The 16,515-nt window shown below is 44.5% G+C and overlaps 1 protein-coding gene across 1 annotated transcript in view; it reads right to left on the bottom strand.

Annotated features, from left to right (window-relative positions):
* Positions 1-7,314: 7,314 nt before the first annotated feature.
* F5 (coagulation factor V) overlaps positions 7,315-16,515 on the bottom strand; it is a 153,318-nt gene continuing 144,117 nt past the window's right edge. Inside the window, exon 26 of the mRNA XM_063450149.1 lies at positions 7,315-7,596. Coding sequence (XP_063306219.1) covers positions 7,453-7,596 — 144 coding nt within the window. The 3' untranslated portion in view covers positions 7,315-7,452. The remainder of the gene's footprint in view (positions 7,597-16,515) is intronic.

Raw genomic sequence — 16,515 nt, 5'->3', positions numbered from 1 at the left:
CTATATAGTTTACCAGAAGAAACATTCGGTAAGGAAAAAAAGATTGAGACATTTTTTGAAAATTTGTCCATGCCAAAAATCCTACCCGACCAACTAAGGCTGATAAACCGGCCCATAACAGAAATAGAAGTTAGTAAATCTATAGATAAACTTCAAACAAAGACTGATCCAGGGCTAGATAGCTTTACAATTAAATTCTACAACCTAATGAAAGATCAACTAAAAGGGGAACTCACCAATATTTTTAACTATATAATGGAAACAGGAGACTGTCCTGGCAAGCTGTTGAGAGCAAACGTTGTGCCCACCCCAAAAGCAGATAAAGATCTAGAACATATAGGCAATTATAGACCTATATTACTAATCAATACAGATATTAAAATTACTATCTTCCATTCTTGCTGACAGATTAAAAATAGTAATACCACAATTAATCAATAATGACCAATACCAGGGAGGTCCCCAATTAACAATCTCAGAAAAATAATAAACATATAAGAAGAAGTAGAGAACAGTGGAACCCTTCTAATGTTTCTGTCAATAGACGCAGAGAATGGTTCCACTGGCTCCCATGGCTAACAACCAGACAACCATAAAATACCCATTCTTGAAGAACAGAAAACGGAGGTAGAGAAGGTGAGGAACAAAGGATAACAAACCCTGGGAACCAAGGGGGAAACCCAGGGACACGAACGGAGACGGACGCAAGGACCTCATCGACCACTTACGGGGGAGGGAGGGTGTCTCAGTGGGCCCGGGCCGGGGGATGGGGTTGCGGGCGGGGCGCGGGGATGGAGACCCTCGGGTTCCTCCTCCCCCCCTCCATATGGCCTTGGTCCCTGAACTCCTAGCCAAGAATGTTCACATACCCTAGCGCGACCAACTCCAGCTCTGCCCCCACCACAGGAGCCCCTCGCAACAACGAGCTGAAACACATGACTCCCACGCATGCCCGCAGCCAAAGCTCAGAGACTCACATGCCACACACCAGAGGTGAAACGGGGCCCGACCCCGAACAACCCTGATGCTCACCATAGTGCCCCACTATCCCATCACACACCCAAACAAGGGACGGCTCTCCCTAACACAAGGAGAAATACGACAAGAATACCCAGGACATCTCCACATAGCCACATCAGCCGCCCTGCCAACCCACTAACAGCACACACATCCCTGGCACAGGGAGCAACCCCAAACAGGGACACAAAAGAATAACGAAAAGGGAGACAAAGGGGTCTAAGCAAACACACGACTAGAGACGACTAACTGAAGTAAATAGCTAGACAGGCAATACAACAGCTTTTGACAGATAATATACATGATGCCAGAAGAAACATGTGAAAAGGGAGTCTAGGACGCTCGAGGCACTAGCACACTAGACACTAGGAGAGACAAGAGAGACCAAGCCAGAGAATGGGAAACTACCCCCAGACAAGAAAAGAGATATGAGCACACCAAAAACAGGCACAGTCCAAAAAACCCACTATCCCATTGAGCATGTAAAGAGCCGAGACACTGACGATCACCTGAGACCTCTAATCAAACAAATGGTGCTCTCCCTACACAACCCCCTAGTAACCAAGACCACAGAGATGCTATGCATAACACTCCTGGGAATGTGAAACCTTCTCCAATGACACGCTACTACAAAACAACATAACGATACTATAATGACATGTTCCTCTACCTAATGATTAACGTTGGACTACTATGTTTTATGAATGTTATGAAAATTCTGTAATAACTAAAGAAATACTTAAATATGTTTGTAAAATATTCATACACGCTCAATAAAAACCCTTGGAATGAAAAAATAGACGCAGAGAAAGCGTTTGACAAGGTTGGATGGGGTTTCATGTTCACCACTTTAAACCAGTTTGGAATCACTGGATCAATCACACAAGCCGTGTCCGCTCTCTACAGCTCTCCATCAGCTAATGTAACAGGCTCAGGATTCAAATCACAAAACTTCAGCATTAAAAATGGGACGAGACGGGGGGGCGGAGCCAAGCCACGAAGCGGAGAGGTCGCATGCAGCTGAAGCTCCCGTGAAAACACCGAATATTTGGCTATTACAGCCCTTCATATCACCCCCCAAAATATCAAAAGATACAGGAAAAGAAGGCGAAACCGGTATGGGGCGCAAAACAAAGAAAGCGAAGCCTGACCAGCCGAGACAGGGCCAAGACATTGGGGCCCTGTGGAGACAAGCTCGTGAGGCGGCAAGGCCCAAAATGGCCGACCACGCGGACACATACTCCGACTATTCTGACGACTTCTACCTAGAAGAAGACATGCCGACTACTGCACACTTACCTAATCCGGTGACCAAGCCTCTGGACCCGGACAACGCTCCGGTGACCACCTCCGTGCTTAAAACACTGCTAGCAGGCCTCCAGACCACCCTACAGGCGGACATGGCCGCCCTACGCACCGAGCTACAGGGCATAACTGGAAGGCTGGGAACCCTGGAGGACGCCTCTGCGGCACGAGATGCGCACATCACTGCAATGCAAGCAGAGATCACCGCCTTACAGCGCAAAACCGAAGACTATGACCGGCGGTCAATCGCTGCCGAAGAAGAGCGCAGAGCCACAAATATAAAGGTACGGGGGCTGCCGGAAGATATACCAGCGGAGGAGCTGCCACATTATGTCCGCGGACTCCTGACAGAGATACTCACGCCAAAACAGTCCAAGGCTATTCCCATCGAGTCTGTGTTCAGGGTCCCGAAACCGGCTAAAGCCCCGACCACCGCCACTCGTGACCTTATAGTCCGCTTCACCCACCGTAAAGATAAGGCCGCACTCCAAGCAGCGCTCAAAAACAGACCCCAGATCAATTTCGAAGGCCACTCTCTAACCTTCTTTGCTGACCTAACAGGCGGCACACTAGCATGGCGGGGATCGTTGAAACCCTTCACTGCCCTCCTCAGGCAAAAGGACATTAAATATAGATGGCGCCTTGATAGATCGCTCATAGTCCTGAAGGGCGAAGACAAATTTGTGGTCCACTCGCTTCAAAACGCAAGAGACTTGCAGCACGTCCTGGGAATACCCCGAGAGGCCACACCTGGACCGACACCCCGGGAGAACCCGACCCAGCCACTCAGATGGGACCCAGAGCGCACCAAGACATTTGTGCCACGAAGACCTAGGCAGGCTCCCTCTGAGGAAACCGGAGCTTGAGAGGGCTCGGGAGACCCATCCCACGCAACCCACATTAACCGGGACTGAATGCCACTCAGCTACGGCAGCGTGGCAATGTGACCAGCTGAGAGTCGCCCCTGCCTCCCGGATGAACTTTTTCAAGACTTTTTTCCTTTCTTTTGGTTTGATTGCTTTCTAGATGTCTCTCTTATTGTTTTTAAGGTTAAATTCATTGCTGTTACATGTGTGCTACACGCCACATTACTGAAAGCAACGCTCGCTCAACCAACAGGCTCGCTAGCACTACGGCGACGGCCCATAAGCCTGTTAACCCTCATTTCTGTGAAAAGCCCACAGGCTGCCTAATTAATCCCCTGGGTATAGCTGCTTTATATGTGGCCTTTAAGTAGCCTGTTTCTGAACCTACTCTAGGGAGCTGGGGGTAGCTATTAGACACTAGAACCTCATCTGTCCGCTAGCAAGTACCTTAGCATACCAACTAGATCACAGACAGACAGCCCCCCCCCCCCCCCCTCCTCCCTATATCTAAAATCTAAGAACATGACTGTGCCTAGATAAGACTCACCATCAGCTGGGTAGCACAGCCTCTCCCTCTCAACTGAATAGCACCTATACTGAACACACCGGGGAAGCACAGATTACTCTACTCAGACCAATAGCCTTTAAGTATCACTAGCACTATCAGCAGGTTGTACAGAGTGGATGTGTTATCATAGATGTATCAATGCCAGTTAGAGTCGCATGTTCTAGCAAAAATATAAATATATGTCTCGTTAGTTTAACAGTTTAAAGAATGATCTACGTAACTTCGCATGCGCAAACTAAAAAAGCGTGCTTGTAATCCGTATGTCTTGACTCTCAAAAATCAAAAAATGTGCACTGTTTTTGATGCCATACTAATGTTTTATGATGTTTACGTATCTGTCTGCACCAGCTGTTGTGGCAGTGCAAACGGTTGTTACCACTATGCACGAATAAAATAAAGAATTTAAAAAAAAAAAATGGGACGAGACAAGGATGCCTTCTTTCCCCTATACTGTATATAATGGTGTTAGAACCCTTAGCAATTTTAATTAGACAAAACAAAAAATCAAAGGATTCACAAATTAGCTAGGACAAACCAAACTAAATATTTACGCAGATGATATCTTACTAACATTAGAAGAACCAAACATCTCGGTTCCAGAACTACTGAAGGACATAAACAACTATTCTAAAGTCTCAGGAAACAAAATAAACTTGGAGAAATCAACATTTATAGCGAAATATATGAACAAAAGGATAATTAAAGTTCTTGTACAAGATACTGGACTCCCCGTAAACAGCAACAGGCTAAAATATTTGGGTATCACTATAACTTCAGACCTAAAAGACTTAATAGAAGTTAATTTCCTACCTCTACTAAAACAAACTAATAAAAACTTAAGGGACTGGAAAGGCATGGGCTTTTCATGGTCGGGTAGGATTAACATCCTAAAAGCATATATTTTGCCAAAATGGCTGTACCTGTGTTTGGTTCATGATGTGGGAAGATTTGAATATTTATATATATATATATATATATATATATATATATATATATATATATATATACCGTATATACTCGAGTATAAGCCGAGTTTTTTAGCACATTTTTTGTGCTAAAAAACCCCAACTCGGCTTATACTCGAGTCAGAGTCTGTATTATGGCAATTTACATTGCCATAATACAGACAGGGGGGAGAGGGGTGCTGGCAGAGCTGTACTTACCTTTCCTGCAGCTCCTGTCAGCTCTCTCCTCCTCCGCGCCGTCCGTTCAGCACCTCGGTCAGCTCCCAGTGTAAATCTCGCGAGAGCCGCGGCTCTCGCGAGACTTACACTGGGAGCTGACAGAGGGAGCTGCACGGACGGCGCGGAGGAGGAGAGAGCTGACAGGAGCTGCAGGAAAGGTAAGTTACAGCTCTGCCAGCCCCCTCTCCCCCCACTGAACTGCCAATGCCACTGGACCACCAGGGAAGGAGCCCCCCTCCCTGCTATGTATCAAGCAGGGAGGGGGACGAAAAAAAAAATAATTAGTAATAATAAAAAAAAATAATAATTAATTAATAAATAATAATACTAAAATAATAATAATTAAATTAAATAAAAAATAATAAATAATAATAAAAAAATTAAAATAATAAAAAAAAATTAAAAAAAAACATTGCCCACCCCCAACCAAGGCTCTGCAACACACACACACACACACTGCATTCATACACACACTCTGCATTCATACACACACACTGCACTCATACACACACAATGCACTCATAAGCACACTGCACTCATACACACACACTGCACTCATACACACAATGCACTCATACACACAATGCACTCATACACACACTGCACTCATACACACACACTGCCTTCATACACACACACTGCATTCATACACACATACTGCACTCATACACACACACTGCACTCATACACACGCTGCACTCATACACACGCTGCACTCATACACACGCTGCACTCATACACACACGCTGCACTCATACACACACACTGCACTCATACACACAATGCACTCATACACACAATGCACTCATACACACACTGCACTCATACACACACTGCACTCATACACACAATGCACTCATACACACACTGCACTCATACACACACTGCACTCATACACACAATGCACTCACACACACACTGCACTCATACACACACACTGCATTCATACACACACACTGCATTCATACACACACACTGCACTCATACACACGCTGCACTCATACACACGCTGCACTCATACACCCGCTGCACTCATACACACACGCTGCACTCATACACACACAGTGCATTCATTATACACACTGTAAATAAATATTCAATTAATATATTTTTTTTAGGATCTAATTTTATTTAGAAATTTACCAGTAGCTGCTGCATTTCTCACCCTAGTCTTATACTCGAGTCAATACGTTTTCCCAGTTTTTTGGGGTAAAATTAGGGGTCTCGGCTTATATTCGGGTCGGCTTATACTCGAGTATATACGGTATATATATATTATATATGTATATGTTCACCCTGAGATTCTAAAATTAGAATGAACCCAAATGACTTTTTAATGCAAATAAAATTTATTGCAGGTTTTGAATATGGTACAGAAAATAAATGGAAATTTAGTATTACCACATGATAGAGATAACATCGAAGGTAGTTGCATGACTTTTAAAGGCACTATAAATAACAGTAAAGAACAGGAGAAGTGCTGGAGATTGGGGAGGATTGGGATAGAAAAGAAGGAGAAAGAATTGTAGAAAAATTTGAAAACTCATAAATGTAGGCATGCTGACAACAAAGGCATCCAAGTTTTAGTTTGTAAGTACAAGGCACATATTTAACATTGAAGGCATTAAAAACATTTAAATTAGTAGATGTTTAGTACATATTGCTGTGGAGCTCTAAGCAAAACAGTCAGGGTGGAACACCAATCATTCTGGCAAAGCCACAGGAGATTCCTTATGTTGCAAGTAAAATGTATCTGATATGGCTGATGCTGTCCTTGGCCGAGAGAATGAATCCTTCCATTGATTTAATGGTTTCTGTTGTTTTATCACATCATTCCTTAAAAACATTGGTTGGCTCAATCCCCATTGAAAAGAGGTTCTCAGAATCTGTTTTGAACTCTGAAGGTTCCGAGACATGATCTCTCCCTTTTCATATTCATTAATGAGGTCACTTTAATTAAAATGTGGGTAAACCGAACATCTACACTCATCGAGAGAAGCAATGCAAGTAGTAACATTAAGTAAACCATTATATATGGATAAAACCTATAAATAACTTACAAGTAAGAAAAACTAACAAAAGGTAGAAAACACATTTCTGGAACTTCAAGGCTACATATATTAGCATTAGAGTTAGCAGTGGTGATTAAACACTTGTTGCTTAGAAAATCTACATGGACTTGATTTAATATCTTTGGATAATACTATGGGTAAACTTTTAAAATGATTGAATATTCTGGAAAATACTTTTATATTTTGATATTCTTTGATATACTGATTTTTTTTATGTATTATATATTTTTTTCATATTTTAATATTTAGAAAAAAATATTTGAAAAGTTTATAAAAAAAAAATATGAAATCATTTCAAAGGATTATCCCAAAAATATTAAATCAACGTCTTTGTTTGTAATATTGATTACACTAATACTTAGAAAGACATCATGTTACTTAGGTAATATCTAGAACAATGAGCTAGGTAAATCTGACAACCTCCACGTAAATCTCTGTGTTTATGCATCACAACCAAAAACTTCCACTCGCAAGGCAATGTTTTCACTCCAAGATTTAGGAATAATCTTCAAGAAACGTGAAAATATGGGTGGGCTGATGTCATTCTTTACATGTCCGTTATTGTTGACATTTCCTTTGAAAATCTAAAATAAAAATAAAATGTATTGTTAAATATGTTGATAGGAAACTTCTACAAAAAGCGTTTAAATTATGTTGTCACTGTAGTGATCAGGACAGTCAAATTGTATAATAATGTAAGTTCAAAATCTACCAGATGCTTAAAAGAGCACTGAATTACCATAACCACTACAGAGCACTGTAGCAATTATGGTGCTACGAGTCCCCTGGCATTATCCCTTTGCTAACAGTGAAACCATTTTCGAATGGTTTGGCAATTATCTATGCCCCCCACCCCCCATGGTCTGACAGATATCAATAAAGCAGAAGTTCCTATTTCTGTATTAGCAATATCAGTTCTGCCCATAATTTGTATGGAATTCACCGATTAAGATTATCAACTGAACCTTCTGAACCCTTGGTTTCTGGTCAAAGTTGACAAAATTGATGTTACTAAATTACTAAGGGAGCTTCTTCTTTAATGATATTTGTGAAGAAGGGCCAGACCACTGACACCCAGGCAACCTATTTTCAAAAATGTTTTGATATTTAACAGTGTAAAGAGACTCCTGGCCCCATAACCACTACAGTAAAACATGTATGATTTCATAATGGTGCCATAAGTTCGCTGAAACCTGGATAAAATATTACCAGGTATATACACCATTCAAGCTATAAAATAAAATATTACCAGGTATATACACCATTCATAATTACATCCTTTAAAAGTATAATCCAAGCAACTTAACCACTGCAGTAGTTATATTGCCTAGAGTCCAATTGAGACCATCCTCCAGCTTAATAGGAAACCATTTAAAATGATTTAAAATAAAATTAGAGTTTTTCCAGCACCGAGGGACTACCCCCATCTAAATAATTATTTATAATCATGATTAATAATTGTGCATGATCAATGTAAAGCTTGTTCTACCTGGATGATGTGGTTTGTTGTGTTGATTGAGATGGGAGCAGTCCCTCAGTGCTAGAATAGCCTCAATTTACATAAACACACCTGAACACTTTGTTAAACTTGTAATTGTGCAAGTGGACTCTAAGCAATCTGAAGACTTCGATGAGCTTTAGTGGTTAGGTTACATAGCGAGTTCCTTTTACTCCTTAGCAACGTTGGGACATTCCTGCAAGGGATAGGTTTAACTGCCTTTAGGACGGCATGGAACGCTCTGCAGATTTGGTGTGAACAGAGTCAAATCCTTGCTCACACCAGTGACCCTAGCCACTTTGTGTTTTTGGAGATTGCCCCAGCGTAAGCCTCCAACTGATAATGCTCATGCATAATAAATTTGATGAGCAAAACATATCTTGAAATTCCCTATAATTTAGAATAGCAAAGTTAAAATCCAGAGCTTAGTAAATAGGCCTCTCAGTCAATATGGTTTTTGCAATATATTTTACTGCTCTTGATAGGATTCATAGTTTACAACTGCCTAAAGATTAACCACTGGAAAAGGCTAAGGTTCATATTATTATCATTTTGTGAAGATCAATATTTCCATTATAAACATAAAACAATGATATCGTGTTTTCTTACTGTTTAGGGATATTAAAAATAAATTCAACTTTGGATACTGTACAAACTATGGTATGTCTCTGGAGGGTTATAAAAATGACAATCCACAAAGAGTTGGTTTGAGATACACACCAAGTAAAAATACACATGGATTTTCAACTTGTGTTTTCTAGTCTAAAAATCTCATGCTCAATGCTAAATTCAATGCTGGGCTTCTCTAAGTTCCTGAGTGGAAGGCTTGCTAGCACACTGGATTCAGTTTTCCCCAACCTAAGCCTTTTCACTGATGCAATACTGAAATCTTGGGGAATTATATAGTAAATAGACCACTCAGACAAAATACTCTTTGTAATGTATTTGCATGTTAGAGTATTATTAATTAAAAGGGGATTTGCATCATAAATTTCCAAAATTTTCTGTGGCAGAACCACTGCTTATTCGTCTATTTTTCACTGTATTGTGTGTTTCCCTCTGCATTTCGTGTGCTATGCCTTGTTTTCCCGTTCGGGAGCATCCATACGAACAGAACCTATTCGTCTCCCGAACAGGGACCACCCCGGTGCCCCATCAGAACGTTTACAACAGTAACATAAGTGCAAAACCGCAAGGGAAGTATTTAGAGTGCTCCCCTGGGTGACCAAGGGGGGGGGGGGGGGACCAGGGCAGCATTTGTATCCCGAAAGGAGATGCTTCCCTGGCCTGGTGTTCGCACAGGAACACCACAAACGGATACTGGTCTGGAAAATGTACTTGTGTGGGGGTTCCTAAGGGTGGTGGGGACACTTTTGGGGCACTGGCTATTTTGGCAGGCTTTCTGTGCCTGGGAGACAAAGAGACTAGGTCCCTTTTCCCGTGCCCGGGCTCTCAGGCACAGAGGATCCTGGGATGAAAGTCCCTGTCGTTTGGTATCGAAGATCCCTTGCATGTGGGCCAGGCTTTCTGTACCTGGGAGACAAAGAGACTAGGCCCCTTTTTCTGCGCCTTGGCTCCCAGGTACAGAGGATCCTGGGATGGAAACTCCCAGAGCTGTGTCTCGTCCAGTTACTGGGGTGAATGGGTGTTCTTATACTTTAAGTGGTTCCAGAGTGGCTGAAGGAAGGAATTAGCGAAGGTAACCGATCGGGCTACCTGGAGTCCGCTACACAACAAACACGCATTAATAAAATAATAAGCATGAAAGTTAGGATGCTAGGTTGCCGAAACTAAGACAGACAAAAAGCTCTTGAGCTCTTGAGCATGCTCTTGAGTTGACCATGTGCCATTCAGTCCCATTATCCACTTTGCCACAGTACATATTTTTACACATATCAAGTTAAATGACATGTTTTATGTTTTTGTTGGATATTAATTGTGCATGCCACAATCTATATTTCCATGTAAATTTGCAAGGATAAGTGGATCACATATCAATCTATCACATTTAGGAATTAAAAGTTGCAGTGAGCAATGCTGCTTAGTACATCTCCAGCATAGAACTTGGGGGAGACTTGGACACTCATAACAATATTTTAGCATCTCCCCCACACATGTCAAACAGTTTAAGAATGATCAGATATAAACCAAGGGTGTTCTCAGCACCACGGCACAGCCTCATGTGGAAGAGTTTGGTGAAGCTAGGAGCAGTCCCTTGGTGCCGGGAAGAGCTTCGGTTTACATAAAGTCAACATTTTGGTATTGGAGCAGTACTTGTACCAAGAGACTCTAAACTATCTAACCACTACAGTGAGCTTTAGTGATTAGGTTGCCTAAAGTGTTCATTTAAACATTTTTAACTACAATTTAAAAATTATACCACAATAACATTTGATTAACATTTCATGAAGACCAGTATTGTTATGAGGTTACACACTAAACAACAATATCCTTGATTTCATTACTGCTCAATGTGATAATTAAAATGAAAGGGTTACTTCAAGCACTATGACCACTTAAGTGATTTGAAGTGGTCATGGTCATAAAGTCTCTATGTGCATTGTTTAGCTTTGAAACCTGTTAGCTGCCGGAGGTGTCATCAGCTGGCCTGGAACTAGAGTTCTTGCCTGGCTAATGTTAACTTTGGTTGCACAGAAAATCAGTCATTGGCTGAGAGCGGTCAGCTAATCTGGTGGTCCAGAGGCTGAGAGCGGTCAGCTGACCTGGTAGCATGTCAATGGACCACCAGGGAGCATCAGAGCCAGTCGGGCCTTGTTAGTAAACGGTTTGCCCCATTATTGGAGACTCCTGGCATCATAACTTCTACAGCAGGCAGGGCCGGTGCAAGGATTTTTGCCACCCTAGGCAAAATAAAAATTTGCCGCCCCCCCATGTGACATCACAATGCCCCACCCATATGATCTGCCATGTGAACTAACGCCAGTGCTGCACACTGTGTTTACATTAAAAAGCCTGCAGGGACAGGCTATAGACACCGGAACCACTTCATTAAGCTGCAGTGGTTCTGGGGACTATAGTGTCCCTTTAATGTGAGGTTAATTAGAGATTAGTGTCACTAATAATATACTAGATTGCCTACTTACAACCAGATGAAGATGGTGATGGGCACTGGCTGCAGTTTGGCTCCACTGGTCTGGTGTAGAACCGGATCTCTGGAGGCTGTTTGCAACTACGGTCACAAAATTCAATGTTCTGGGAGAACAGGAAGCAGCTCCATTTTTTGAGGCCCCTTACACAGCTCAAGGTCTGGGCCCCAGGGCCTGACGGTGAATATGCCCATAAGGCCCACCCATATGTCCACCTATATGTTCCATCCATTAAATTCGCTCACAGGGAGTGTAGTGTGTAGGGGATATGTTATGTGTTATTCTAGAGGATCTAATGGGTGTGCTTATGGAATGTAGTGTATAGGCATACCAGTTTGTGTAGGTGATGCAGTGTGTTTGTGTGTAGTGGAAGCAGTGTGTGTTTGTGGTTGTGTGTAAGGGATCCATTGTGTGAATCTGTGTTTGTATGCATAAGGGATGCAAGGTGTGTGTCTGTAAGTGTGTGCATTGAGTGTGTGTAAGAAATGCATTGTTTCTGTGTGTATGTAAGAGAAGCAGTGTGTGTGTGTGTGTGTTTGTTTGCATGTGTGTGTAAGGGATGCATTGTGTGTTTCTGTGTATGTATAGGGATGCATTGTGTGTGTGTGTGTGCGTGTAGTGTGAAAGAGCTCTCCCTTCTGTCCCTTAGAGCTCTCCCCTGCCCCTTAGTGGTCTCTCCTCTCCCCCCACCCTCCCCTGGGGGTCTCTTCTCACACCCACCCACCCTCCCTGTGTTTTCCTCACCTCCCCTTCTCCTCATCTCCACTTCTCCTCACCCCCTCTCCTGTGTTCTTCTCACCTCCCCTTCCCTGTGTTCTTCTCACTCCCCCCTCCCCCTCTCCTCACCTCCTCCCTGTGTTCTTCTTACCCCCTCCCTGTGTTCTTCTTACTCCCCCCCCCCTTCTTCTTACTCCCCATCCCCCCTTTCTTCTTACTCCCCCATCCCCTCTTCTTCTTCCTCCCCCATCCCCTCTTCTTCTTACTCCCCCCTCCACTTGTCTTCTTCTTACTCCCACTCCCCACTTTCTTCTTACTCCCCACTCCCCCCTTCCTTCTTACTCCCCCGTCCCCTCTTCTTCTTACTCTCCCTTCCCCTCTTCTTCTTACTCCCCCCTCCCCTCTTCTTCTTACTCCCCCCTCCCCTCTTCTTCTTACTCCCCTCCTCCACTTGTCTTCTTCTTACTCCCCCTCCCCTCTCTCTTCTTACTCCCCCCTCTCTTCTTATTCCCCCTTTCTTCTTACTCCACCCTCCTTCTTACTCCCCCCACCCCTCTTCTTCTTACTCCCCCTCCACTTGTCTTCTTCTTACTCCCCCCTCCCTTGTTTTCTTCTTACACCCCCTCCCTAGTTTTCTTCTTACTCCCCCACCTTCCCTCTTCTTCTTACCCCCCTTCCCTTGTTCTTCTTACCCCCCTCCCCTATCCTCCCCTCCCCTCGTTCTTCTTACCCCCCTCAGTTCTTCTTACCCCCCCAGTTTTCCTTCCCCTCTCCCCCAGTTCTCCTTCACTCCCCCCCTCCCCCAGTTCTCCTTTCCCCACCTTCCCCCAGTTCTCCTAACCTCACCTCCCTTGTAGCGTGGCCGAGCTCCTCTCCGGTCCGCGGTACAGGAGTTTCAGTTTCTCCTCCTCCCTGTGTTCTTCTTACCCCCCTCCTTGTGTTCTTCTTACTCCCCCCTCCCCTCTTCTTCTTACTCCCCATCCCCCCTTTCTTCTTACTCCCCCATCCCCTCTTCTTCTTACTCCCCCATCCCCTCTTCTTCTTACTCCCCCCTCCACTTGTCTTCTTCTTACTCCCACTCCCCACTTTCTTCTTACTCCCCACTCCCCCCTTCCTTCTTACTCCCCCGTCCCCTCTTCTTCTTACTCTCCCTTCCCCTCTTCTTCTTACTCCCCCCTCCCCTCTTCTTCTTACTCCCCCCTCCCCTCTTCTTCTTACTCCCCTCCTCCACTTGTCTTCTTCTTACTCCCCCTCCCCTCTCTCTTCTTACTCCCCCCTCTCTTCTTACTCCCCCTTTCTTCTTACTCCACCCTCCTTCTTACTCCCCCCACCCCTCTTCTTCTTACTCCCCCTCCACTTGTCTTCTTCTTACTCCCCCCTCCCTTGTTTTCTCCCTTGTTTTCTTCTTACTCCCCCACCTTCCCTCTTCTTCTTACCCCCCTTCCCTTGTTCTTCTTACCCCCCTCCCCTATCCTCCACTCCCCTCGTTCTTCTTACCCCCTCAGTTCTTCTTACCCCCCCAGTTTTCCTTCCCCTCTCCCCCAGTTCTCCTTCACTCCCCCCTCCCCCAGTTCTCCTTCCCCCACCTTCCCCCAGTTCTCCTAACCTCACCTCCCTTGTAGCGTGGCCAAGCTCCTCTCCGGTCCGCGGTACAGGAGTTTCAGTTTCCTGTACCCGGCCGGACTGATAGGAAGTGCACACTCAGTGTGCACTTCCTGTCAGTCCGGCCAGGACCGTGGACCGGAGAGGAGCTCGGCCACGCTACAGGGGAGGTGAGGCAGTGCGGCAGCCGCCTGAGCGCTCTCTATAGAGCACTCAGACGGCTGCAACATTTAAAGGGCCGGCGATGGGGGCACAGGGCGCCCCCTCCTATATGGCGCCCTAGGCGGCTGCCTAGTTTGCCTTATAGGAAGCGCCGACCCTGACAGCAGGCTATAGTGGTTATTATGATTGGATTAATCCTTTAACTTTGTAGATTGTACACGCTGAGGTTCATTACAATTACAGGTTCAGAAAAATCTATAAAGAGTTGGTTTGATGTACACACCAAGTAAAAAGTCACATGAACTTTGACATTGCAATATTTTCTAGCCTAAGGTAAGACAAATTTCAACAATGGCAATGCTAAAGTCAGTGTAAGCATTGTAAATTCCCTTGAGGAAGACTCACCAGCACTTTGAATTCAATGCCTAATGGGTACAATACTGGAATTTGGGAAATTATATTAAAGCACTGAAATGTTTATGCATAGTGAATTTGATGAGAAAGACATAACTTGGATATTCACGGAATTTAGAATGGCACATTTAAAATCCAGAGCTTAGTAATTAGTTGTCAGGATCGGGACAGGGATCCAACACGCAGAGTACAAACAGTAGCCAGATACGTATACCGGACCTTAGAATGGCCGGACTAACGTAAGTAGTACAGTATAGAATGGTCAAAGACAAGCCGAGGTCGAGGGTAACAGAAGACAGGTAAGCGAGAGACAAGCCGAATCAAGGGTAACAGAGATAAGCAGAGTAAGGTAAACAAGCCGGGTCAAAACCAAAAGGGATAATAGAATACACAAGCACTGAGTGACTAGAACAAGCTAGAACCACGACAGGGCAATGAGCTAATGAAAGAAGCTCTGTTAAATACCCTGTTCAGAGCAGTAACCACGCCTCCAAGGCGTCCTGATTGGTCCTGCAGCCATTGACTGACAGGTTGTTCCGGGGGAGTGTCCTGATGACTACTTCCTGCCTAGATGCTGTAAAAGGCAGTCACTCCCTCGCGGCCGGCCTAGCATGACCGGATAGACCGCGGGGAAGGGAGCCATCAGACCGTCTGGATGGAGGAACAGCTAAGTCTCTACCTCTTTCGGAGGTAGAGACCACAGGTACCCTGACAGTACCCCCCCTCTCAGATACGCCCACCGGGCGGAATGAACCGGGACGAGATGGGAAGCGAGAGTGATACGCCCTGCGGAGACGGGGAGCATGAACATCCTCCTGAGGTACCCAACTCCTCTCCTCAGGACCATATCCCTTCCAATCAACCAGATATTGTACTCTCCCCTGGGAGATTCGAGAATCAATAATAGAGTTAACCTCATACTCCTCCTGACCCTCCACCTGAACGGGGCGAGGAGGGGCTATTGTGGAGGAAAATCTGTTACATATGAGTGGTTTCAGCAATGAAACGTGAAACGAGTTCGGAATGCGTAAGGTATTAGGAAGAGCTAAACGATACGCAACTGGATTGATACGGGTCAGCACCCTGTAGGGTCCAATATAACGAGGAGCGAACTTCATGGAGGGCACTTTTAAACGGATGTTCCTCGTGCTCAGCCATACCCTATCACCTGGAACAAAGACCGGAGCCGCCCTTCTACGTTTATCAGCGTGTTTCTTGACCAACATAGAGTTGTGCACAAGGATTTGTCGAGTTTGATCCCACAACTTCCTCAAATTGGCAACATGAACATCAACCGACGGCACCCCCTGGGAAGGGGAATCCGAAGGAAGAATAGACGGATGAAAACCATAATTCATGAAGAAGGGGCTTGAATGAGTAGAATCGCAAACGAGATTGTTGTGTGCAAACTCCGCCCAAGGAATCAAACCGACCCAATCATCCTGGTGTTCAGAAACAAAGCATCGTAAATATTGTTCAATTTTCTGGTTGGTACGTTCAGCAGCTCCGTTAGACTGAGGATGATAGGCAGAAGAAAAGTTTAATTTAATACCAAGTTGAGAGCAGAAGGACCTCCAAAAGCGGGAAACAAATTGGGAGCCTCTGTCCGATACAATTTGAGAGGGTATCCCATGTAGGCGAAAAATCTCCTTAGCGAATATCTCTGCCAATTCGGGAGAAGACGGGAGTTTAGGCAGGGGAATGAAGTGTGCCATCTTAGTAAACCTGTCAACCACGGTGAGGATAACAGTCTGTCTTTTAGAGATAGGTAGATCGACAATAAAGTCCATGGCCAAACAGGACCATGGTTTTTCTGGAACCTCCAAGGGGTGCAGGAATCCACATGGAAGCGTATGGGGTTGTTTGGTTTTAGTACAAACTTCACATGCAGCGATGAACTCCTCAATATCCCTCCGTAAAGCAGGCCACCAGAAGTCCTTAGAGATCAACGCGTAAGTTTTGCGAATACCAGGATGTCCCGCCATCTTGCTATTATGTAAACA

This window comes from Pelobates fuscus, chromosome 1 (assembly GCF_036172605.1).
Source record: "Pelobates fuscus isolate aPelFus1 chromosome 1, aPelFus1.pri, whole genome shotgun sequence".
Lineage (NCBI taxonomy): Eukaryota > Metazoa > Chordata > Amphibia > Anura > Pelobatidae > Pelobates > Pelobates fuscus.
The sequence above is the reverse complement of the archived record's forward strand: the minus strand, read 5'-3'. Positions and strand labels throughout refer to the sequence as shown.